At 37.8% G+C, this 24872-nt stretch overlaps 1 protein-coding gene across 4 annotated transcripts in view; it reads left to right on the top strand.

Moving 5' to 3' along the window:
• The first annotated feature begins 2052 nt into the window (after positions 1–2052).
• The window catches only part of LOC149821257 (uncharacterized), a 107076-nt gene continuing 84256 nt past the window's right edge, over positions 2053–24872 (top strand). For 2 of the 4 annotated variants that reach the window (XM_089981686.1, XM_089981687.1), the window contains exons 1-2: positions 2125–2567; positions 10551–10654. In XM_089981686.1, the coding sequence (XP_089837812.1) occupies positions 2265–2567; positions 10551–10654 (407 nt within the window). In that variant the 5' untranslated portion in view covers positions 2125–2264. Of the gene's footprint in view, positions 2568–10550; positions 10655–24872 lie in introns of all 4 variants that reach the window. The other 2 variants (XM_089981685.1, XM_089981684.1) reach the window with 2 other exon arrangements.

Consider the following 24872-nt stretch of genomic DNA (forward strand, 5'->3'; position numbering starts at 1 on the left):
ATCTATCTATCTATATAAAAGAAAAAAGAAAAAAACTGCATTTACTTTTGAAACGATTCTGTTTAAATTACACAGTCAAACTTTAAGAAAAAATAATTGCGACAACAATTCCTGACAATGGAAAAAAACAACCACGGTTGACGGCCTGCCACGTGTAAATGTATAGTTATTCTTCCAAAATTTGCTCAAACCTTTTTTATTAATTCCTTCACTCCTCGCTGACGCTGCACACGTGGCAGGATGTTGCTCTTGTCGTTTGGTCACATTGCCCAACAAGAGTGGTCCCTTACTAAATTTAAAGGTAGATATGCAAATGATTAAGTGTTCAAACGAAAATCAAACCCATCAATATATACTTGCCAGCTGTTACAAGCGAGCATTTCCCAGACATGGATTATCAGTCTTAGGCTAAAACCTCGAACGTGGCAGCAGATAAACTAAGGACTTGATTTTCAGACATTCATGACACAAAGAAACTTTACCAATGAAAGGGGCAACACGGAGTCGATTTACATAAAACTAGGGGTGGCAATCGGGTCGGGTTGGTGGGTCGACCCGGTGGGTTGGCGGGTCAGCATACCTCAACCCGAACCCGTTTAATAAACGGATCCGCTGTGGCAAACACGAAGCCGACCCATTTATTAAATGGGTAACTCGACACGACCCGTTTAATAAACGAGTTGGCGGGCGGGTCGGGTTTGGGTAAGCGGGTTGACCCACTCGCCTACCCCGTTTATTAAACGGGTCAGCCGGGTTGACATACCCCTAACAAGAACCCGACCCATTTAATAAACCGGTTAAGCGGGTCAACTCGTTTATTAAACGGGTTAGTTTAAGCCAAACTCGAACCCGAACCCGCCTAAGAGGTGAGCTGTCGGGTCGTGTCAGGTTTTGCCACCCCCTACTTAAAACAATAAATTCTCGTTCTCATTAAAATATCGCTCATGGTAAATATGGGATATATGAAAACTAGTTTTTTTTCAAGAAAACCTAGGGAAAATAGCTATATATAAAAATGCAAGATATAACAAATTTACAGAAACACAAAGAGACCATCAAATAATATAAAGAAATAAGACATCTCTTCATTGCTTTTATATCATGCAAAAAAAAAAAAAAACATAATAGACACCATTTTACGGAAAACAGTATATATCAAAAATTTCAAATTTTAAAAAGAAAAACAAATTGGATACAATTACTATGAATCCCACTTCAATTGTTTTTTATATCAACAAACAAACAAAAAACAAAAAATATTGTCAAAATAGGTATTATCTTAACACATGTTTTTTATGGCCAAGTTTGGAAGAGAGAAAATTTCTCATAGAAAAAGAAAGTTTTGCTTATTAGTGTTTTTGATAAGAGAAGTTTCCTTAAAGTTTTTATAGTATGAGAAAAATAGATTAGAAAAATATGAAAAAGTGAGAGAGAAGATGAGGAGGGTGGTGGTGATAGGTGGGTGGTGGGGGAGCCTAAAAATAAATTTTCTCTTGGTACAAAACATTCCTCTGACCACATGAATGTTTTTTTTTTATTAAAAAGTGTAATTAAAAAAAAAAAACCTCTCTTGGCAAAAAAAATTCTCAAGGGTAAGAAAATCGTTAGAAAATCCAATCTTGTCAGTTTCCGGATCGGCCTTGAATTGATTTTCAAAACGGTTTAGGGAATCAGCCTATCTACATTCTGACCTGAACTAACCAGTTTTTCACAGTTCTGTATCGATTTCGGGCCGATACAATATACAAATCGACCGATTCACACCGATACTGATAACTTAATAAAATCACCAGGGTTGCAGACGGTTCGTATTCGGGATGGGGGGCTTTTGCAAAATTTTGGTTGTTCCAGATCCGGCTCCCCTACATATTTTCAGATCCAAAATCTGAACCGATTGCATCCTTATTATTTACGATATTTTCAAAATATCTCCGATATTTTCATATATAAAACGGGATCCTATTCCGGCCATTTTGGCAAAAGGAGGGGGCCTTTCTGACCGAACGGTGCCAGATGGGAAAGAGTATATAAAGGGGAGGAAAGGAGAGACGGTGTGTTTTTTACAAGTTCTTCGCATTTCCTTTGGTGGTGGTGTGTATAAATAAATTATTGGGTGCAGCGAATCTGCGAGTTTTTTCATTAGATTCATTGATGCGGACTGAAGAGGTATAGGGGTTTCAGAGGAAGCCTAGAGAAGACAGAGAGAAAGAGTAGGAGGAAGGGAAGGGTCGGAAGAAGGAAGGGAAAACCCTAGAAGGAAGACGATGCCTGCGGAGGATCGGTTCACTCAGTCGTCGTCTTCCTCTTCTTTTAGAGGAGGCGGAGGTGGTGGTGGTCGTCGACGTGGAGGTGGTGTGCCGTCGGCGGCGTCTCTGCCTCCGTTGTTCCAGAGTATCGGTAGCGCGGTCATAAGCCCTGGCAGTTCCAGAGTCCAATCCCAGAGGCAGAGATCTGCGCAGCCCAGGAAGCCTCCGGAGCCGCTCCGCCGGGCCGTCGCAGATTGCCTCTCGTCGTCGCACCACTTCGTGCCGTCCCCGGTTGCGGCGGAGGCTGCCCGGATACTCCGGGTGAGTGTCGATCTGTCTCTGTTTCGTTCGGAGATTTGGGTGCTCTGTGTGTGAGTGCGTGCACGTTGGGAGTTGTGGGTTTCTTGGGCTAGATGAGATCGAGTGAGTGTTGCGGTTTTTGGTGTGTGATTAACATGATGAGTTGGTTTTGTTTGCTTGTTGGATTATGATGGTGATGATGCACAATCGTCTATTTGAATTGTTTCTGTTTCGGTGTTTGTTAACTCTTGGAGTTATCTTATTTCTTGAATCTGGCGAGTGCTTTTTTATTTTATTTCTTTTCTTTTTGGGAAATTGATGCTGCTAGTTACATGTCTTATGCTTGTGATCCTGTTCCTCAAGTTTATCAGTGGGTTTGAAGTGTCTCGGTTTGGTGGGAGAATCTACCCTGATCATCTCTGCAATGTGCGATCATCTCTGGAATGTCCAGTCATTGACACGACTAGAAATTAGGATTCTCATTTTATGATATTTAGGAGGCAAAGGCCGATGCAGTATATCAATATTTTTTTGAACGGATTTATTCTGGTGATACCCTATGAGGAAGCCCTGGCTTGATCCAAGGGGCTGTGGAGAGCTGCATTGGCGAAGAGTTGCCATTTGGATTCATGCATTGCTTGTCTGCGGTTGGAAGAAGGGTGTCTAATATGTCCCTTGATCCATACGAGGGTGAATAATTTTTCTGTTTGGTGAATGTAGGATTATGTTATTTTTATACATCTGAGTATGGATAGTCAACAGAAACAGTTTGCATGTTAAGACAAAACCATGAAGAATTTGGATGACAACAATATCAGGCAAGTGTTAGAACAATACTTGTAAAGAAACACCCAGATGCTAACAAGATCAGATGAAGGAACCAACTAGGGTCAACAATGGTATTATGGATTCAGAAAACGATGATCAGCGTCTATGTTTGATATTATCATGGTTTTTGAGTTATTGGCAAAGTGAATAGCACTCATGCTATCAAAATATAGAGCTGCAGCCATTTCTTCCAGAAATAACCTGAGTTATAGTGCCATACTGCTTTTGAAGTAGGTTAATCTTGAAAAAAATACAAAAGTTGGTTGGGCTGTGACCCGCTAGACAAGCCTAAATGTGTTGAGAAAGAGAGCACCCTGACGTGATCTGTGTTGTCATTTGTATAAAAAAATGATAAAACTAAGGCAAGATGAATTTATCACGATAAACCCATGCCTAATTGCCTATAAGCTGCAAAGGGAATATCAAAGTTTCAATATGGTTGGGTGTGTTAGTCATCACCAATGTTGTGAAAAGCATTGAGGAGTAGAGAGGCGCTCCACCAAAAACCAAAGCGAGGCGTAAAGCGTAATCCTCAATTTTTTTTAACTTAAAAAAACTTTAAAAAATATAGAAAAATATAAATAAATAGAAGAAATGCTTTATTGATGAAGAAACAACCAATAAGAGATAGAAAATCTCTGAAAAATGTGAGATTAACATGTAAAAGTAACATTAATGGAATAACTTGATCTATGTAAGTATCTAAGAAATAAAATATGAGCATTCAATAAAAAAATAAGTAATAAAATCTCTAACAATAAAATTTCTTAACATCATGTCACCATCAGAAAATGCATATAAGCATTAACAATTTAACAACCAAATGTTAATGTATTTGTATTCCCGAATTACTGCCCTCATATAAATGTGCATGTAGGGACAAAAAGAAGGCAATATTATCTAAACAAAAGAGAGTACATAATCAATGTTGGTAGAAATAAAAAAAGGCTAACATTAAAAAAATAATGACTAACATAAAAAAGAATGAAAAAAATAGAACCAAGAGACAGAAAGAGATTACTTGTTGGCGGAGAGAGAGAGAGAGGGAGATGGAGAGAACAATCTTCTTATTCTTACTCCTTGTGTTGGCTAATATTAAATAACTAACATAAAAAAATGCCAAAAAAAAGAACAAGAAACATAGAGTACCTATCGACAAAGAGAGTGAGAAGGAGAGAACAACCTTCTTCTTCTTCGGCAGAGAGAGAGAGAGAGAGAGAGAGAGAGAGAGAGAGAGAGAGAGAGAGAGAGAGAGAGAGAGAGAGAGAGAGAGAGAGAGAGAGAGTCGGGGCCTCCCTCTCTTTGTCCCCAAATTCATGTTTTCTGATGCCTAAACCACTATCAGAGATTGTATATGCCCCCATATTAAACTTTTGTGTGAATTAATTCCATAATGTTGCATGTATACTTTTACAACTGGTCATGTCTTTTACCATTTTGATTTTTGATTTCTCTGGTGTTTTTCCACCTTGCATGACCACCACTTATAATACCTTTTCCTATGGAATTGAAACTAATTCCCATGATCTCGTTCAAATGCTGGTAACCTTTCGGCTGTTCACTATCCTATGTCACACATAGACACGGACTTGATACGAGTATGAGGCATGAATATACACATTTTTTTGCAAATTAAGACATAGCGACATTGTTTTGTTTATATTTATTTGATAAAAATATTTCTTGTTATTTTAATATATAAAGGTACTTTATTATTGAAAATACTATTAAAAACTGGAAATTATGAAATAATGTTCTTATGTGTCGTAATGTGTCATGTCCCCTAGACGCGGGACCCTAAGTGGCATGTCCTTGTGACATAGCTTATACCACAGTCATTGTAGGATGCATATTGCAAGTCACCCAATGATAAAAAAACTGTGGTACACTATGGTAAATCATTTGATCTTAATCAAATCTGGTTTGCTTGGAGTTTCTGCGTGTGCATGGCAGCTGAAGCTAACTTATTGGCAAGCAGTTTAGGTAATGTCTCTTTGCAAGTGAATCGTTGGTGTGACATAGGCTAGGTTTCAAAGTTATGCACACCTCTCTAAGAGATATGTCTCTTTCACCTTGAAAAGATATAAGAATGGTATCCCTACTCAATCCCTAGCCAAGTCTTTCAACTTGATTCATTAGGCACATTTACTCGATTGCATGCAAAATATGAGTTTTGGTGCTAGGTGGCTGGCATGGGTAAACATTGTGACAATTTAAGTTAGAGTAATGTAGGTAGCCCAATTTTGACCAATAGTAGTTATGATAATCAGATCTTTGTGATACTTTCCTAATAATGGTATTTTGGGCCCAAAGAAAAGGTACATCTTATTTTTAGGTGCAAATCGATGTTTTCAAGGTTTGCACCTAAAGACAAATCAAAGTACAAGGTGTTGGCTTTCCAATGCAACATGAATCACCTCAATCTGAAATTGGATCAAGGGCTATGACTAGGACAACTTGAACAGTTGCAACCATAAGCAGAATCTTTAATGATAAATGTAATTTATCATTAGTAAATCTTAATTTATTGTTATAAGACCCATTGTTTTATTGTTAAGGGCAATGCTGTAATTATCATTGGAAGGGCTGGCTATACGGATGTATTGTATCGTGTCGTAAGGTACACGAAAACCATATTTTAAAAATCACAAAAAGTAAAAATACACAAAAAAAAAATTAGAAAAATTTAGAAAAAATCATACAATAAAATAGATCAGATTTAAGCATTATGAACAATTATACAAAAAGTGGAAAAGTAGCTATATCTTATGATATGGCATGTATCGTACCATACAGTACGGTACAATACGGTGCGAGACCTATGTCACATGGACTCTTTTAACAGGGCACCGCACCGGCACCGGCACCGGCACCCAGGCCGATGCGACATTTAGTTAACCCTAATCAAGTTTATTTTTATCTATATCTATATCTATATATGTATGTATATATAAATACACACACATACACGTAGTGTTAACTTAATACTGTGAAAAATCTTATATATATATACCCTCCTTGCACCCCCGCACCCAAGTTTTTTTAAAGTGCCGCATCACCGCATCCGCACCCGCACCCGCACCTGCACCTATGTGACATAGTGCGAGACGGTTCAATACTCTGGTTGTATTGTGTCATATGGGCTAGCAATACTACGATACATCACATCGTATCGTATGATATGATATAATATTTATAACACTGGTCAAGGCCCCCTTGTTGTCCCAGCTTGTCTTTAACATAGTCGCAGATATAGGCTATATTTTGAAAATATAGTGATAATATAACTATAAATTCATAAAATGATATTAAAGGAACAATGCCATCAGAAACTTATGTCATGATATTATCATGATAATATCACGATAATGTCACTATGTTATGCGTTACCTTTTACCTTTTTTACTTATTTTCTATATCTCAACTATGTTTTTCTTTTTCCTTTTATATTTTTTAGTTTTCCTTTTTCTTTTATTATATGTGTATTTTATTATCTAAACATGGTATTTTTCTTACTTATTTCTACTATTTTTATATTTTTAATTTTTTAAGCACTGAGTTTTTCCCATGAGTTTCCCAAGAATTGTCAAACTAAACCTATATTATCGTGAGCAATTACCTTGTCGAGATATAGCCGAGACTGATTTTTGTGACTATGGCCTTTAAGAAGCCTTGATTTGTCATTAAGGGATCAATTTTAGCATTAAAGCAACTTTGTTTATTATTAAATGATTGCCCTTTTATCGTTAATGATAAAAATGTTTTTTGGTTAAAGAATCATCATTTATCATGAAAGGATTGTCCTTTTATTAAGGATCTTCTTTTATCATTAAAAATGTCATTTTATTGTCAAACCTAATTTATCGTAAAAGTAATTTTGCCTTTTTATAAATGGGGGCCTTTTCCCTTTGAGGGGGGCCCAGAAGGTTGGAAAACACCTTGAACTACTAAGGTGTTAGGCTCGAAAACTTAATGTGTTTATTCGGAAAGCCCTATCACATCACATTCAAAAATCCCATTCTAGGTCCTGGCTTGGGTCCATCCTTGGACCCAACGTATTTTGAGCTTCTGCCTAGTTGAGGCAAACTTTGACTGATGTTCTCCGTGCTTGCCTTCAATTTATGAAGGACTACCTAAGCCTGAGATGGGCCTCATATCCTCTCTCTATTTGTTTTATTTTTGCTTTATTTTTCAGTTTATTTTCCTAGTTTGGTTAAGGGTTTAGATTTTCTTACATTTCTATACTTGTCTTGTTGCTCTCACTTTTTGTAGCATTGGTGGTGTTGCCACACCATCGGAGCTCTCTTATTTCCAGAACTCATGATTCGAAGTATGCTCTCTATCAGGCTAAGTAGCTGAATAACAAGGAAACCAAGGTTCCAAGTGGGGTTGATCCCTTTTCATATGACACAGTCTCACACAGAAAGGCTTCCACCTTAGCTTTATGGTTCCTACATTTTTCAAAAGACGATACACTTTAGAAAGAAGCGAGTTCCTAATTTCCAAACCAAATAAATGAACGGAAAGGATTGCCTTTTGTTCAGCTTGTCTTGTGGGCTCATGTGAGTTTGCCTTTTATAGCTGCCTCTTTTTGATTCGATGGCAGAGGGCAGGGCAGGGCGTCTCTCATGCAAAAAGCTATGTCACAGGGACTTGGCCAACTGGGTGCCGCACCTGCGTCGACACGACGTGGGTGCGGCACCCGGTGCGGTCAACCTGACCCTGGGTACGTTGACCGCACCCAGGGTCATTTATGTCCAACTTTTGGACTATATATATTTATATTCTTTGAGCTTTTTCTCACAAATTGATCAAGATAAGGAATGTGCACGTTCTTCAAGGCAACCTCCAAGAATAGTAATAAAACCGAGCTCTTCTTCTATAAGTCTTGCTTTGATACCATGTGAAAATATCTCAAAAAAAGATAATGTGTTTTACAAACACCAACTCCACAACGGGATATGTGCACAAAGGCACAAGAACACTTGAATGAAAGTACACAAAGGTACAATAAGAATAGCCACATGCAAAAAATATTGAATCTATATTGAACAATTGGGGAAAACAAGCTCCAAGCTTGAATACATGATGAGAGGGTTCCACCCCTATTTATAATACAAGGTAGAGGCCTTGGAGGGGCTCCTACTAGATGTTGGAGCCCCTCCGACGGTTAGAAATCTAACCGTTGGAGGGGCCCAACGTCTAGTGTTGGCCCCCCTCCAAAGTTGACTTAGTCAACTTAAAAGAAAAGGAAATAAAAAGAAAGAAAGAAAAAGAAAAAAGAAAAAAGAAAAGAAGAAAAAAGAAAAAGAAGAAAAGAGAAAAGAGAAAAGAGAAAAGAGAAAAGAGAAAAGAGAAAAGAGAAAAGAGAAGGAATTACAAGCATATTCATAATTATGAATATGTGTAAAAGCTGAAAAAGACAAAAATACTCCTGAAGGTTTTACAATAGAGAAGTGAAAGAATATATATTTATATATATATATATATATATAATGATAAATACATATGCATATATATATATATATATGCATATGTATCTCTCTTTATATATATATAAATATATATATACAAAAGTGATACAATTTAACAGGCACCACTAGTAATCTCAGTTGGGATCTGGTCACCTTATCATTGGACTTCGGTGGTTTGGGCATTAGGAAGCTGCTGCAACTTCCTAAGGCATTGGTGGCAAAGTTGTGGTGGTTGTAAGGTATTATAGGGCAGTTGTCATCAACTCATAAGGTCCAGGATCCATACTAAGGGATTTCTGGGTAAATCAACCTGAGCTCAAAGCAAATAGACCATAGACTTGTTTTATAAAGGTAAAATACAGTGTTAGTATCACTCTTTAGGAATGGTGCTTACAGAACAATTGGAAGCAAGGATCAATTATCTGGAGAGATTAGTTGAATGTATTTCAGGATTTTATTTCAGTTATCCATGTCAGAGTAGTTAATAGTTTCAAGTTGAAGTTCTGGACAGACAGGGGGGACCCTGGCCATTGAGTTCTCAGTTTGTTTTGTTTATCCTTGTTAGAGATAAAAATAGTCTTGTGAGAAACTGCTGGAACCTGGTGGAGGGCTAGATTACCCAATTTAGAAGGGATTTCAGCGAACCCAAAATTAGCAAGTTGTTGTAGTTGTTGGGAAGCTCTATTGAGCTGCAGAACTAGAAATGTGGGAGACTATTTCTGTAGGAGATACGGCAAGCCAGGTGCCTTCTGTGTGGCATCATTTCGTTGTTCTAACTTCTATCACATTTAGCTTTGAGTTGAGCTGAACCCCAAGGATATGATTTGGAGTTCGGTCCCTTGATCTGTTAAGTGATAGGTTGTGGATTAGTTTGGAAGGGTAGCACCTAGCGAGACATTATCATTCCAATGGCTCTTTCCTACCAGCATAAGGATATCCTGTCTTAGTGATTAGGAAGAGGATGTGAAAGAGGAAGAGAAAAAAGGACACTATCAGTAGGAAGTGAATGGGAAAGAAGGGGGAAGGAAAAAAGGTGGGACTATGAGGTTTAATGATAACAGTCTTCATAAAAGTGGTTGTATGGTTGTCAGAGAGCCTATGGGAATTTGGTTTGCTTGGACAGAGCTCCTTTTGTGGGTTTCTGGTCTTCCAGAAATTAGGAGTTAGACTCCATTTAACTTGGTTTGGAAGTTTGCTGTATCTGTAAGTGACTGTCAAATTTGACTATATTCACTGGCGACTAGGAGTAGATGGGAATGGCCGTTGGAACTGATTTGGTTCACTTGCATATGAGACTTTATCTGTGCAAGCAGTTCAACCAACCTGGACCAAGTCTGAACTCTCAAGGTATTGGTTAACGTTAGAGGTCAGATGAGTTTTGTTGTCAAGGTCTTGTTGTTAGAAATTAACTTTGTGAAAGGAAAAACATCTATGTGGGTAACCAATTCCAGGATTCATCAACAGCCAAAAAATCTCCATTTGGGGATTTGGATGCATTTCTGCGAAGATTTCTTGTTCTGAAAATTATTTTAGTTGCATTTTAGAATAAAATTTCTATCTTCAATGTTTTTGTGCTGTTTGTACTTTTGAACAAAGGACAGGAACAGAGAAATTATCTTGTTGGTTATATGTAATTTGTTTGCTTTTTGTCATGTAATTTTGACCTAATGCTTTTAGCATGCTATTTTTTGTGATTATACAGTTCTTAATCTGCTACCGTTGGCAGGATTATTTGGCTACAGATTCAACTATGGACACAGCCTACACTGCGCTATTAGAGCATGCTCTTTCAGAAAGGGATCGCAGGTAATGCTTTTGAAATATTATGCCTATCTTGTTTCCTCTAAGGGTTTTGTATTTCCAGTATCATTCGTTCTTAATGAGGTTGAACCCTGTAAGATTACGTATCACCACCAAATAAGATTACAAATAGTCTTAAAAAGATTACACAAAAAGAACCACAAAGGTTCAACTCCAATACCTGAAAAAAGGGTATGCAATAAGAAAAATTATATTAAATGGTTGGGAAAAACCCGCACTTGAATAATACATTGTAAAGGGAACTTGCCCCATATTTATACATGAAATAAGAGCTAAGGGGAGGGAGTCGTTGGGCTCCCAACGGCTCTAAATAGAGCTGTTGGGAGTCCAATGTCTCTCTACCTTTTTGACTTTAGTCAAAAGTTGACTTAGTCAAAAAGGTTTACAAGTGTCAAAAATGAAAAATAAAAAAGTAGAAAAAGTTATCCTAACTAAACTATACTAAGTAAAATAAAAGAAAGACTAATTCCTAGTTAGTCTAGGAGATTACCTAGGAGATTACATATTATTTAACACCCCACACCGCAACACCTCCGTCCCTTTCCTGCTTCACTTCACTTCATAGTTTAATGATTGAGACCATCTCTGCTTTCTATATGCTTCTATTTTAAAAGATAGCATTCCTCTTACGTCGCTAATATTTTAGATGCTACTGGAGTGATCGTGTTTTGTTGCTGCATTTTCACGGTTATATATTCCTGCCAAATGCTGCATGTATCTAGACTTTCAGTTTATTCATAAGCATTTAAGTGTTGCTGCCTGTGATGGCTTGGGGATGAAGATGAACAAGTGAAATTATAAAACTTGATGTACGGGATTGGGAAACAAAGTGAGGTAACAACTCTGCACAGTGCTTACTCTTTCATGAGCTCAATATTGATTTACAAGCTGGGTTACAAAAATGGGCTAACAAGCTTGGATGATGTTGGTAGGCTTCTAACTTTACAATGTAAATAATTTGTCACACACATATATTAACAATTATTGTGTAGTACAGTTGGTTAGAGTGTATTGCTGTCATAGAGGAGGCATGGTGCTTTTGATTCTCCTCTATCCAGCTTCTTTCACAATGCTAAAAGTGAAGAAGTGAAATTCTTATGGATAAGCTAGCTCAGACTTGGATCGGGCTTGGAACTAGCTGAACATGAGGTAACTAGTACAAGCTGATGGAGAGTCCCAGCCTGAGTTGGCATGGAGCTTAAAGTGGACAGTGGAAGACATGCATGCCTGTCTCATTTTGCCAGTCCTATTTACATGATGCTCATGTTGTGCCTGTTTTAGCTGTACTTGGTGGTTATGTGTACCCAACCCCCTTTAATCTGTTTGTATACTTTTTTGTTTCATAACGATTCCTGCTTTCTACTGGACATACCTTTTGAAACATAATTTTTGCATTGGCCTTTTCATAGTGGAACTACTTTGGCAGAATTATTACATTTCTTTCATGCTTAGATATGAGTTGTGCTTCATAGTTATAAACCCCTTTGGAAAGTATAGTTCCTCTGGATAAAGGTTAATATAAGCTTCATGCCAGAATTTGGATGTTTCTCGTATTTTCTCATTCTTGAAATGCATCTATTTTGATTTTCTTTTTTAAATGCTTTTGCCTGCAATTTCCACTTGTTGCATTCTCATTTCCTAGGTGGTAGCTACCCTTGTAGGTAAAGAACCCAGTTGTTTTGACCAAATCTGATCCCATGGATGTGTTCAACATGGTCAAAATAGTAGGAATTGACTCTCAGATCGTATATTTTATGACGTAAAAATTCGATCTTTTGTTGTTGAAAATTCATCAGATTGTAAGACATTGATATTTTAACCCTAGGAAAATCCAACAAACGTATCGGGCAAACATGCTCCAAGGGTTGTTTCTACTAAATCAAAGATGTAGATCACATCTGGAGGGGCAGATGTCCAAAAAAATTACTTGGCTCTACACATTGACAGAGCTAACCCTTGTCCACTGTCTGTTAGAGCTAAGGAGAGAGGGGGCTTCCATCCTTATTCCCTTTATTCCCATCTTCGCCTAGGCTAAATAAAAAAAGAGTTGGCGTTTTTCACTAGGAGTTTCCTAACCCACTGAGGGTAGCAAACAAGCATTGATTTCTACTAACCCAAACATGTCGATTACATCTGGAGGGTCAAATGTGCAAAAAACATCAAAAAATTAAAAATATTACAGCTTTTTACTAAGGGGTTCCTTAGCCACAAGGTTGGCAAACATTAACCCTATATATATATATATATATATATATATATATATATATATATATATATATATATATATATATATATAGTAATGCGTTTCTTAGGCCCCTTCAAAAATCGTAGTTTTAAGTATTTTTTCTAACATCCAACAGCAGAGATGTGATCTATAGCTTTTGTTTAGTGGGAACTGGCTTTTGGATCGCCGAAATCTGACCTGTATACAGGTTTTTTCGGTGATCCAAAATCAATGGCTATGAAGGTACCAGTTTTTCCCGGCTCAGAAAAATATGTTTTTTTTTGTCAAAAAAACATGATCCAAAAGTCGATTCTGACTAAATCGAGCATGCTAAACACATCTAACGGTTCAGATCTATCATAAAACACATAAAACCTATGGGGCAGAACGAGAAATGGGGACTAATATGTTCAGTTCTCATATATATATATATATAGATAGATAGATAGATAGATAGAGAGAGAGAGAGAGAGAGAGAGAGAGAGAGAGAGAGAGAGAGAGAGAGCTTAGTTGTGATAGGCGGTGAGGCCTAGGCGGGGCATAGGTGGTACCCAAAATAAAAAAAAACATAGAAAACATAATAAGAAACATGTATATTGTCTTCTCTTTCTTCTTCTCCTCCTCCTAGAAGAAGAAAGCAAATGATATGTCTTAAAGAAAAAAGCTAGGCGGTGACAGCCTAGGCGGCAATATAGGGCCCCACCGCCCAGACCTGGTCGCCCAGGCGGTGGGGCTGTGCCTAGGACACCTAGGCACCACCTTTGACAATTAAAAAAGAGAGAGAGAGAGATTGGGGTTTTCAGCCTTTCTGGTGATTTTTTCATGAATCCAACCCCATGGATGTGTTCAGCATGATTGATTGAAATTGACACCTGGATCATGTGTTTTTGATGAAAACAGCGATATTTGGACCCTCGAAAATTTACAAAGATTTTGGACCTTTGATTTTTTGAACCTTATAAAAACCCACCCATGTGTCGGAATCGAATGCTCCAAGAGCTGATGCCTATAAAATCAAGTGCGTAGATCACATATGTATGGCCATAATTTGAAAATAAAATGAAAACCCCCGAAAAGCCTATTCAACATGTTTTCATCACTCTATATATATGTATGTATTGCAGCGTGTAGCTATTATATAACATCAATAATTGTAGTATCCTTTTAGTGTAAAATGTCTGTCAAAATAAAATGTAAATGTATACTCTTTTTTCCTTACGGTTGAGTAGTATGATATTATGGATGTAAAGAGGTTGGACTTGGGTTGGATCTAGGCAATACCAAGATCGACCTAATCAGACTGCCCTAATTGTATTCAGATTCGGAGTTAGATGGGATCAGCTAAAACCTTATCTGGATCCGACTAGCTTAAAATCCAACATTTACATGTATTCAGATTCAGATTTTAGTCAGATTGGGATTTTAGTTGGACTTGGATTTGGATGTGAAACTCAATATCGAGTTCAGTTCTGATTATTAATCTGATCCAACTTTGGCTACCGGATCCAACTAATTAGATTCAGATTTAGGTCAGATATCAGCTTATATCCGACCCATTTTTTTCTTTTCATTATGGTCGAGTAGTATGATATTAGGGATGTAAACGGGTTGGACTTGGGTTGGATCTATGCAATACCAAGTCCGACCTAATTGGATCTCAACTAATTGTATTCAGAATCGGAGTTGGATGGGATCAGCTAAATATGAATCCGGATCCGACTAGCTTAAAATCCAACATGTACATGTATTCGGATTCAGATTTTAGTCAGATTTGGATCTTGGACTCGGATTCAGATGCAAAACTCTATCAAGTTTGGATCTATTAATCTGATCAGACTTTGGCTATCGGATCTAACTAGTCATATTTGGATTCATGCCAGATCTCAGATTATATCCAACCGGTTGACATCCCCGTGAAAATCTCTATAAAAAGAGACTTTGTGTATAAACACAAAGCTTGAAACACAAAGGGTGCACAAAGGCACAAAGGAGAACACTCACAAGTGCACAAAAGCACGGATACACATGCACAAAGGCATGAAAAAATATAACCTTCAATATATGAAATCCCAAAAGGGGCTTTACAAAGCATGAGAAACCTAAAGGGGTTCACCCTTATTTATAAGACATTGGAGGTATGGGGGGCTCCAATACATAGGTTGGAGCCCCTCCAACGGTTAGAAATCTAACCGTTGGAGGGGGAGCTCCATCCTATGTATTGGGGTCTCCCCATGTCATACAATAAAACAACAACAACAACTACGCCTTCATCCCAAAACAATTGGGGTCAGTGATATGAACCAAAAAAAGAAAATCATTCTGGGTCTTCCACATGAATCCTTCTCCTCCAATCATTCTATCCAATGCCATGTCCTCAGTGAGGTTCAAAGCATTCATATCCTTTCCTATCATCTCCATCTAAGTCTTCTTAGGCCTACCCCGACCTCCTTTAACTAATATATTTTCCCATTTCTCCATCCTTCTAACTGGAGCATCATTAGGCCTTCGCCGAATATGTCCAAACCACCATAAACGATTCTTTCTCATCTTATTTTCAATGGATGCAACGCCTACCTTCTTACGTATCCTCTCGTTCCGAATCTTATCTTTTATTGTATTTCCACACATCCATCTAAGCATACGCATCTCAGCTACACTCATTTTTTGAATATGATGTCTCTCGGCAGCCCAACATTCCGTACCATATAGTAAAGCGGGCCTAATTGTCGTCCTATAAAACTTTCCCTTCAACTACAATGGCATTCTACGATCGCACAACACTCCTGTTGCACTTTTCCATTTCATCCACCCAACCTTTATCCTATGATTTACATCTCCATCATTTTTTTCATACTTTTGAATGATAGATCCCAAATATTTGAAACAGTCATCCACCAATATTTCTTGTTCACCAAGCTTCACTACACTCCCATCATTACTTCGTTTCTTACTAAACCGACATTCTATATATTCTGTCTTACTCTTACTCAACTTAAAACCTCTTTCTTCCAATGTCTGTCTCCACAATTCTAACTTAGCATTAACCCAGCTCTAGACTCATCAATCAAAACAATATCATCAGCAAACAACATACACCACGACACATTTTCTTGAATTGATCTCGTAAGCTCATCCATCACTATAGCGAATAGGAAAGGGCTTAACGCAGATCCTTGATGTAACCCAACCGTTATAGGAAAATTGGTTGTCACCCCTCCACAAGTGCGGACATTGGTTACTACTCCTTCGTACATATCTTTAATTATACTAATGTACTTGAGAGAAACATCTTTCTTCATCATTGTACACCAGAGAGCATCCCTAGGTACTCTATCGTATGCCTTCTAAAAATCAATAAAAATCATATGCAAATCTTTGTTTCTCTCTCTATGTCTCTCAATAAGTTGTCTAAGAAGATGTGTAGCTTCCATAGTTGATCTTCTAGGCATAAAACCAAATTGATTCTCCAATATTATGACAACCTTCCTCAACCTATACTCAATCACCCCCTCCCAAAGTTTCATAGTATGACTCATGAGTTTTATACTACAATCGTTTGTGCAATCTTGTATATCACCCTTATTCTTATATAGAGGCTCCAAAGTACTCTTCCTCCACTCATTAGGCATCTTATTTGTCCGCCAAATCTTGTTAAAAAGATTTGTCAACCATTCTAAACCTTTCTCACCCATGCATTTCCAAGCTTCGATAGGTATACCATCTGGGCCAACTGCCCTTCTTGATTTCATTTTCTTCAAAGCCTCTGCAATTTCTTTCTTTTGAATCTTGCGCATGAAGTCATGATTCATCTCATGAAAAGGAATGGAAAAGTCTCCAAGATCCTGAGCATGAATTCCATTAAATAGCTTATCAAAATAATGTTTCCATCTCTCCTTAATCTCCTCATCTTTGACTAAAACCCTTTGCGTTTCATCTTTGATACATCTAACTATACTCAGATCCCTCGATTTCCTATCTCTCATATTTGCACGCCTATAAATATCCTTCTCGCCTTTTTTGGTATCCAACTTGTCATAAACCTCCTTATATACCTTATCCCTCACATTTCGAACTACTTTTTTAGCTTCCTTCTTTGCTATCATATATTTTTCAAAATTCTTATTATCACGACTCTTACTTAGATTTCTATAACACTCTCTTTTAACTTTAATAGCTAATTTGACATCCTCGTTCCACCATAATGTATCCTTACCTAGCGGTGCACCGCCTTTAGACTCACCCAATAACTCCTTAGCCACCTTTCTCATGCCACCTGCTATCTTATTCTACATTGATTCTGAATCCTCCTCGAGACACCAATCAACTTCCTTAACTACTTACTCTACAAACATTCCTTGTTTAGCTCCTTTCAGTGTCCACCACTTAATTCTAGGATCTATCTTATGCCTATCCCTTTTGTGACATTTTCTAATTCTAAGATCTAAAATTAAGACTCTATGTTGTGTAGCTACACTTTATCCCGGTATAACCTTACAATCGATGCAACAACCCCTATCTCTCTTTCTAAGTAGGAAAAAATCTATCTGACTCGTATTAACCTCACTTTTAAATGTTACTAGGTGAGACTCCTTTTTCCTAAACCAAGTGTTTGCTAAAGATCATATCATAGGACAAACCAAAATCTAAAATCCTTTCTCCACTTTCGTTTCTTTCTCCTATACCATAGCCTCCATGGATACTCTCAAATCCATCCCTACTAATGCCTACATGTCCGTTAAAGTCATCGCCGATGAAAAGCTTTTCTCCATATGGTATCCCTTGTACTTATCCATCTAAATCTTTCCAAAATTGACGCTTAATGAAATCATCTAAACCTACTTGAGGTGCATAAACACTAATAATATTAATAATATCCGTACCTAATACTAATTTAATAAGTAAAATCCTATCATCCTTCCTACGGACCTCAACTACATTATCTATAAACTCACGACTAATAACAATCCCTACTCCATTCCTATTTCTATTTATTTCTGTATACCAAATCTTATATCCCCAAGGTTCTATCACTTTTGCTTTCTCACCTACCCATTTGGTCTCTTGTAAACATAAAATATTCATCTTTCTCCTACACATAACATCTACTAACTCTACCAACTTACCACTTAAAGACCCTATGTTCCAAGTGGCTAACCTAATTTTATGGTCTTGAACTATCTTCTTTACGTCCACCCGTCCAACAAAGTGAGGGGAACCCTTGCCTATTTGACACCACACCCGGGCGCCGGTGTGACGCGTCGCTTCTGGGCGACGACCTAGTAACCCTTGCCCATTTATCACTGCCTCCGAGCCTATAGAGTACATCACATCGCTCAGTAAGGAACGCTCCAACGAAATTCTCATATTGGTTCATATTCATAGGGTGTGACTAAGTTTTTATATTGGCTGTCACTAGCCTACCACAACCCTCCTCCTTTATCCGGGCTTGGGTCCCCCCATGTCATATAAAAAAAAAGAAGAAAACAAAATACAAGAAATAAAAGAATAAAAAAATAAGAATACAATATATTCTCAAATGAGAATATGCGTAAAATATGTGAATTTACATAAATACCCTTATCGGGTTTTGAGATATATATTTATATATATATATATATATATGTATGAAAGAGACACTACATTTTAACAATCCCTATATCATATATCAAATTGATGTAGGGTATCATTGCTTTTGTGGTGGTTTAAAGTGTGAAAATATCTCAAAAGAGATAAAGTGTGCTATAAGCACACCACGACCAAGAGGTACGTGCACAAAGGCACAATAGCACTTAGAACAAATGTACACAAAGGTATAATAAGAATGGCCAAATACAAAAATATATTGAATCTTTATTGAACAAATTGAGAGAACAAGCTCCAAGCTTGAATACATTTAAGAGGGGGGTTTCCCCTTATTTATAGAAGAGGAGAAGCCTTGGAGGGGCTCCCAACGGTTAGAAATCTAACCGTTGGAGGCGTCCAACGTTTAGTGTTGGACTCCCTCCAAGTTGACTTGATCAACTTCAAGAAAATAAAAAGAAAGAAAAGAAAAAAGGAAAAAAAGAAAAAATGAAAAAGAAGAAAAAAAGAAAAGGAAATTACAAGCATATTCATAATTATGAATATGCGTAAAAAGCTGAAAAAGACAGAAATGCCCCTGGGGATTATACAAAAAAAGGAATATATATTTATATATATAATGAAAGATACATATGTATATATTATATATATATGCATATGTATCTATCATTCTCTCTCTCTCTCTATATATATATATATATATACAAAAGTGATACAATTTAACACCCTCCCTCAAACTTAGGGCGTAATGGCGGAAAGTTTGCTAAGGAGAAAGTTGAATCTGGGAGCGCAGAGAGACTTGGTGAAGAAATTTGCCAACTGATATTCTGAAGTAAACTAAGGAAGATCTACTTTTTGCAAGTATGCTTCTCTGACATAATGACAGTCCATTTTAATATGCTTTGTGCGCTCATGAAATATTTGATTTTTGGCAATATAGATTGCAATCTTATTATCACAGCACAACTTTCGTGAGTCCTTCAACCTGAATTCCCATGTCTTGTAGTAATTGATGAATCCAAACAATTTTTATGGTTGTTGAGGCCATGACTCGATATTATGCTTCTATAGATGATAAAGACACCTTCTGTTGTTTCTTGCATATCTATGAGATCAGGGATTCTCCTAAAAAGATACAAAAGCTTGTGGTAGAGTGACCGTTATTTGGGTCACCTCCCCAATCAGAGTCAGTATAAGCAATTAAATTTAATTCAGAATATGAGGAAATAAATACTCCCTTATTTATGGTTCCCACATTTTTGAGTCAGTATAAGCAATTAAATATATTAGTCAAAAGAGGTAGAGGTAGGTCTAAGAAGACTTGGATGAAGATGATAGGAAAGGATATGAATGCTTTGAACCTCACCGAGGACATGACATTGGATAGAAATGATTGGAGGAGAAGGATTCATGTGGAGGACCCAGGATGATTTTCTTTTTTGGTTCATATGGCCGACCCCAATTGTTTTGGGATGAAGGCGTAGTTGTTGTTGTTGTATTATCCCACATTTCATAAACTCTGTGAAGCATGAACTCATCCTTATCAACTTCTCTTAACATTTCTGAAATAGGTTGTGTAAATTGAAGGAAGTATACCACTTTGTCCCAAAACTCATCATCAACAATGAATTTCTTAATTTTGTGAGCCTTGATATCATCATCAGCACGATAAAATGTCCAATTTTCATTAGTTATCATGCTAACCATAGCATTATTAACTTTTTTAATCCTCTTCACCATCACAATGATGGACGCAAAACGTGTTTTAACGACCTTCAACAATTTCAGGCCAGAATGCCTATTAAATATAACATTAGCACGATGGTGGTTAACAACAAAATTCTTAATGCTTTTGACATTTCTTTCTAAATCTTCAATCCATGAACATAAAGCATATGCTTGTAAATTTTCTTCTTTTTTGGGGTTGCAGATGCTCTTTAGGGCCAGATTAATGTTGTGTGCTACACAAGGAGTCCAAAAAATATGATGTTACTCACTTTCCAAACTCAACGCTGCACTTTTACAAACTGAAGCGTTTTCTGTAATGATTTGTATTACTTTCTGATCACCTACTTCTTTTATGACTTCTATAAACAACCCCTTCAAATACTATGCATCTTTATATTCCCAGATGTATCAACTACTTTCAAGAATATTGGGCCACTAAGTGAACAAACAATGAAATTGATCAGTGGACGCTTTTGAATATCTGTCCATCCACCAGAAACAATAGAAACTCCATTTTGCTCCCATGAATATTTTTTAATCTCGAGCAACCTCGCCACATTTGCCCTCTCTTCTGCAATTACGGTGGTTTGTAGTTTTTCTGAGCTTGGAGGCATATAGCCACTCAAATTACAATTTGCCAAAGATGTTACTAAATCCTTCCAATAAGGATTTCTAGTCTCATTAAATGAGAGTGAACTAGAATAAAAATACCTCCCTACTTTCTATCCGTATCCTTCCTTCCATATGTATTGAATGCTGCTTGTATCGTTCCTCTACCTCCTATATTGACTTTTTTTTTAGCATCTTCTTTGTGGCTTCCAAATGACATACTAATTGCACAAGAATCACTTATTGTCTTTCTCTTCTCATATTATTCTTGTATTTTCTTGTATTGTTTTCGCATTGCCTCATTAACTTTTCTGCATTCTGAAATACCATGTCTTGGTATCTTCAACAAATGAGCCTTCACTCTTGTGTAAGACCCAACAAAATCTCTTTCACAGAGTTTGCATCGAAATCTCTTGTTTCCACCACCTCTTTCTTCAGTTTTTGCAAGCTTATCTACATGTACCCACAGTGACCCCACATCATCACTCCCACTACAACTATCAACAAAACTAGCAGCAGAACTCACATGTGGGGATGAGGATGACGCAAGCCTTTTCTCTTTATCCATCATTTTTGTCATGAAAACACAAAAAATTATATTAAAATCAATTGTGCAGACAATCAAGATTTATAATATCGAGTCCATCTCCCGACTCGCAAAGGAAGGTTGAGGGGTAGGCTAGGTTTGTCAGGCCGAGCCCAACTCCCTGCTTGTCCAGGGAAAACGAGGAGGGGGGAAGGGTTGGGGCCTCGCTCCACCTCTTACTATCGGAAAAACAGGGAGCAGGGAGGAGCTCACCCCCCCTCCCCAGCTGAAAACATGGAAGCAGGGAGGGACTTGGCCCATCCCCTGAAATTAGAGTGAGCAGGGGGGCTTGACCTCTCCCCTGCCAAAAATAGGGAAGCAGGGAGGGGCTCGGCCCCTCCCCTAAAATCAGAGGGAACAGGGAGGGAGGCTCGGTCCCTCCCTGAAATCAGAGGGAGAAGGGGGACTCGACCCCTCCCCTGTCGAAAACAATAAAGCAGGGAGGGGCTCGGCTTCTCCCCTGAAATCAGAGGGAGCAGGGGGTCTCGGGCCGTCCTCTACTGAAAACAGGGAAGCAGGGAGGGGCTCGGCCCCTCCCCTGAAATCAGAGGGAGCAAGAGGGGCTCGGCCCCTCCCCCGTCGACCCAACAAGAGAGCGATAGAGAGCGCGATAGGGGGAAGGGTTGGAAAAAGATAGAAGAAGGGGACAAGGGAGAGGTTACCTGAGAGGAGAGGAGGAGGTGGCTTTGGGCGTCGTCGGGGTTGCAGGTGGGGTTGACGTCGGTGATCGCCGGAGGTCTGCGACGAGGGAGAGGAGGAGGTGGCGTTGGGCTCCCCTGAGAGACGTCGGGAGGAGAAGAGGCAAGCGAGAGAGCACAGCTGCGCGAGAGAGGAGAGCTGCGAAAGAGGATTAGGGCAAAAATTTGCCCTAATCCTCTTTCGCAACCCTTTTGATCGAGCAAAAAATTTTTTTTTTACGTTTGAAAATTGGACAAAAATAACCTTGTGTGCGATCAATGCACCCAAGGTTGTGTTGACCACACCGGGTGCCACACCTGCACATACACCTGTGTCATATTGATGCGGGTGCGGCACCTACTTTGCCGAATCCGTGTGACTTAGTTTATATCTTTATGTTGGGCAACATTACAAAAAGGGTATTGTGGAATTTAAAGAAATTCCATAAGGTATAGATCTCTCTTCCTAGAGCCTTTTCCAATCAACTTCCCAGGCCGACGATCCTGTATCCAACATTTATTTGATGAGAATTTGATATCACACTCTTGATCCGATAGTTGAGAGACGGAAAGCAAATTCAAATTTAGTTTTGGGATAAATCTAACTTTAGGAATAAAAAAATCTTGTCTTTCAAAATCTTCAATTCCTTTTATTTCAAGAGAAGCCCCATCCGCGGTAGAGACAAAAGAGAGTGACAAATTTTTTGAGTATTTAGAAAGTGCAAAAACATTTGGAGTCATATGAAAGGATGCACCCGAGTCTAAGAGCCAAAGAGTCTTACCGAGAGGAGAGAAGGTTGTCATGACGGCTCCGAAAATGAATCCCTTGAGAAGAGGTTGAAGAGCTTCCATGATTTGATTTAGAGATAAAGTAACATTGTAGGAAGTAGATGATCCTTCCTCCTTCGTTGGTTGGAAAGTTGTAGACATAGCCACCATCTTTTTCCACTTGGGACAAACCGGTTTAATGTGACCCGGTTCTTTGCAAAAGTGGCATATGGTTTTACTATAATCTCTTCTTCTATATTGCCCACTATTTTCTCTTCCTCCTTGATTTTTGTTGAAATGAGGGGGTTTATATGTTTTGATATTATTTTCTGGTCTTGAAACGACATAAGCACCCTCATCCTCATCCTTAGAGGGAACGACCAATACACTTTGATTGGTTTTATTCATCCCCAATCTAGTTTCTTCTCCACTTAGTTTGTTAAGAACATCTTTCAACGGAGGAGAAGAAAATGAAGACAAAAGAGATGATCTAGTTTGTTCGAACTCAAGTCTAAGCCCATTTAAAAAGTTGAAGAAGTGATCATCTTCTAATTGTTTGGCCCTTAATTCAATTGCCTCTCCAATCCATTGAGGTTCTTGGAGAGCAAGCTCATCCCATATAGTGGATAGTTCGGCGAAATATTCTCTAACGGACATTTTCCCTTGTTGAAGGGTTAATGCCTTCTTTTGAAGGTAATATTTATTGGACAAATCTCTTGAAGTATACATTCTTTCAAGATACTCCCATACTTGAAAAGCCTTCTTGAACTTCAAAATGTTTGCATTTATTCTTGTTTCAACGGAAGAGAAAAACTATGAAAGAATTTTGTAGTTTTTTATCTCCCATTCTTCATGCTTTTTGTTGTATTCTTCAAAGGCTTTTCTCTCTCTTCACCATCAAGAACCTTTATTTCACCCCTCTCAACAATGGTGATCTTAGGTTCAGGTTCGAGAACGGTTCTTTTGACATAACCCTAAAGACCTTTCCCTTTAATGTGAGCCTCCATATTACCGGCCCAAACATGGTAGTTGGAGCCATTCAATTTAAAACCAAGTAAAAAATGGGACTCTTTTTTACCCATTAGAGAGGCGAGAATGAAGAGTATATACGTACCACAATAAAACATTCAAATCTTGTTGTAATATCCTTCTAAAATATTGAGGGAGAAGAAGTCACCACTTCAATCACCAAGAAGCCACCACTTCAATTACCAAGAAACCAAAGGCATGCTTTTCGAGGCACCCACAAATACGAAGAACCACATGATCTTTTAATCTTTTGAAAATATCTCAAAAGAGATAAAGTGTGCTATAAGCACACCACCACCAAGAGGTATCTGCACAAAGGCACAAGAATACTTAGAACAAATGTACACAAAGGTACAATAAGAATAGCCAAATACAAAAATATATTGAATCTTTATTGAACAAATGGAGAGAACAAGCTCCAAGCTTGAATAGATTTAAGAGGGGGGTTTCCCCTTATTTATAGAAGAGAAGAAGCCTTGGAGGGGATCCCACTAGACGGAGGAGCTCCTCCAATGGTTAGAAATCTTGGAGGGGTCCAACGTCTAGTGTTGGACCCCCTCCAAGTTGACTTGGTCAACTTCAAGAAAATAAAAAGAAAGAAAGGAAAAAAGGAAAAAGAAGAAAAAATGAAAAAGAAGAAAAAAGAAAGAAAAGGAAATTACAAGCATATTCATAATTATGAATATGCGTAAAAGCTGAAAAAGACAGAAATACCCTAGGGGTTATACAAAAAAAGAAGGAATATATATATATATAATGAAAGATACATATATATATATATATCATATATATATATATCATATATATATATATATCATATATATATATATGCATATGTATCTATCATTATACATATAATATATATATATATATATACATACAAAAGTGATACAATTTAACATGAAGATCTTCAAGAATTTAAGATTAAGGTTTTATTTTTGCTCGTTTTTCCCTTGGCCATAGTTGTTCTCCCTTCTATTTAAACTTGAATCTTGGTTGGTC

Source organism: Nuphar pumila, chromosome 12 (genome assembly GCF_984573655.1).
Source record: "Nuphar pumila chromosome 12, dmNupPumi1.hap1.1, whole genome shotgun sequence".
Taxonomy (NCBI): domain Eukaryota; kingdom Viridiplantae; phylum Streptophyta; class Magnoliopsida; order Nymphaeales; family Nymphaeaceae; genus Nuphar; species Nuphar pumila.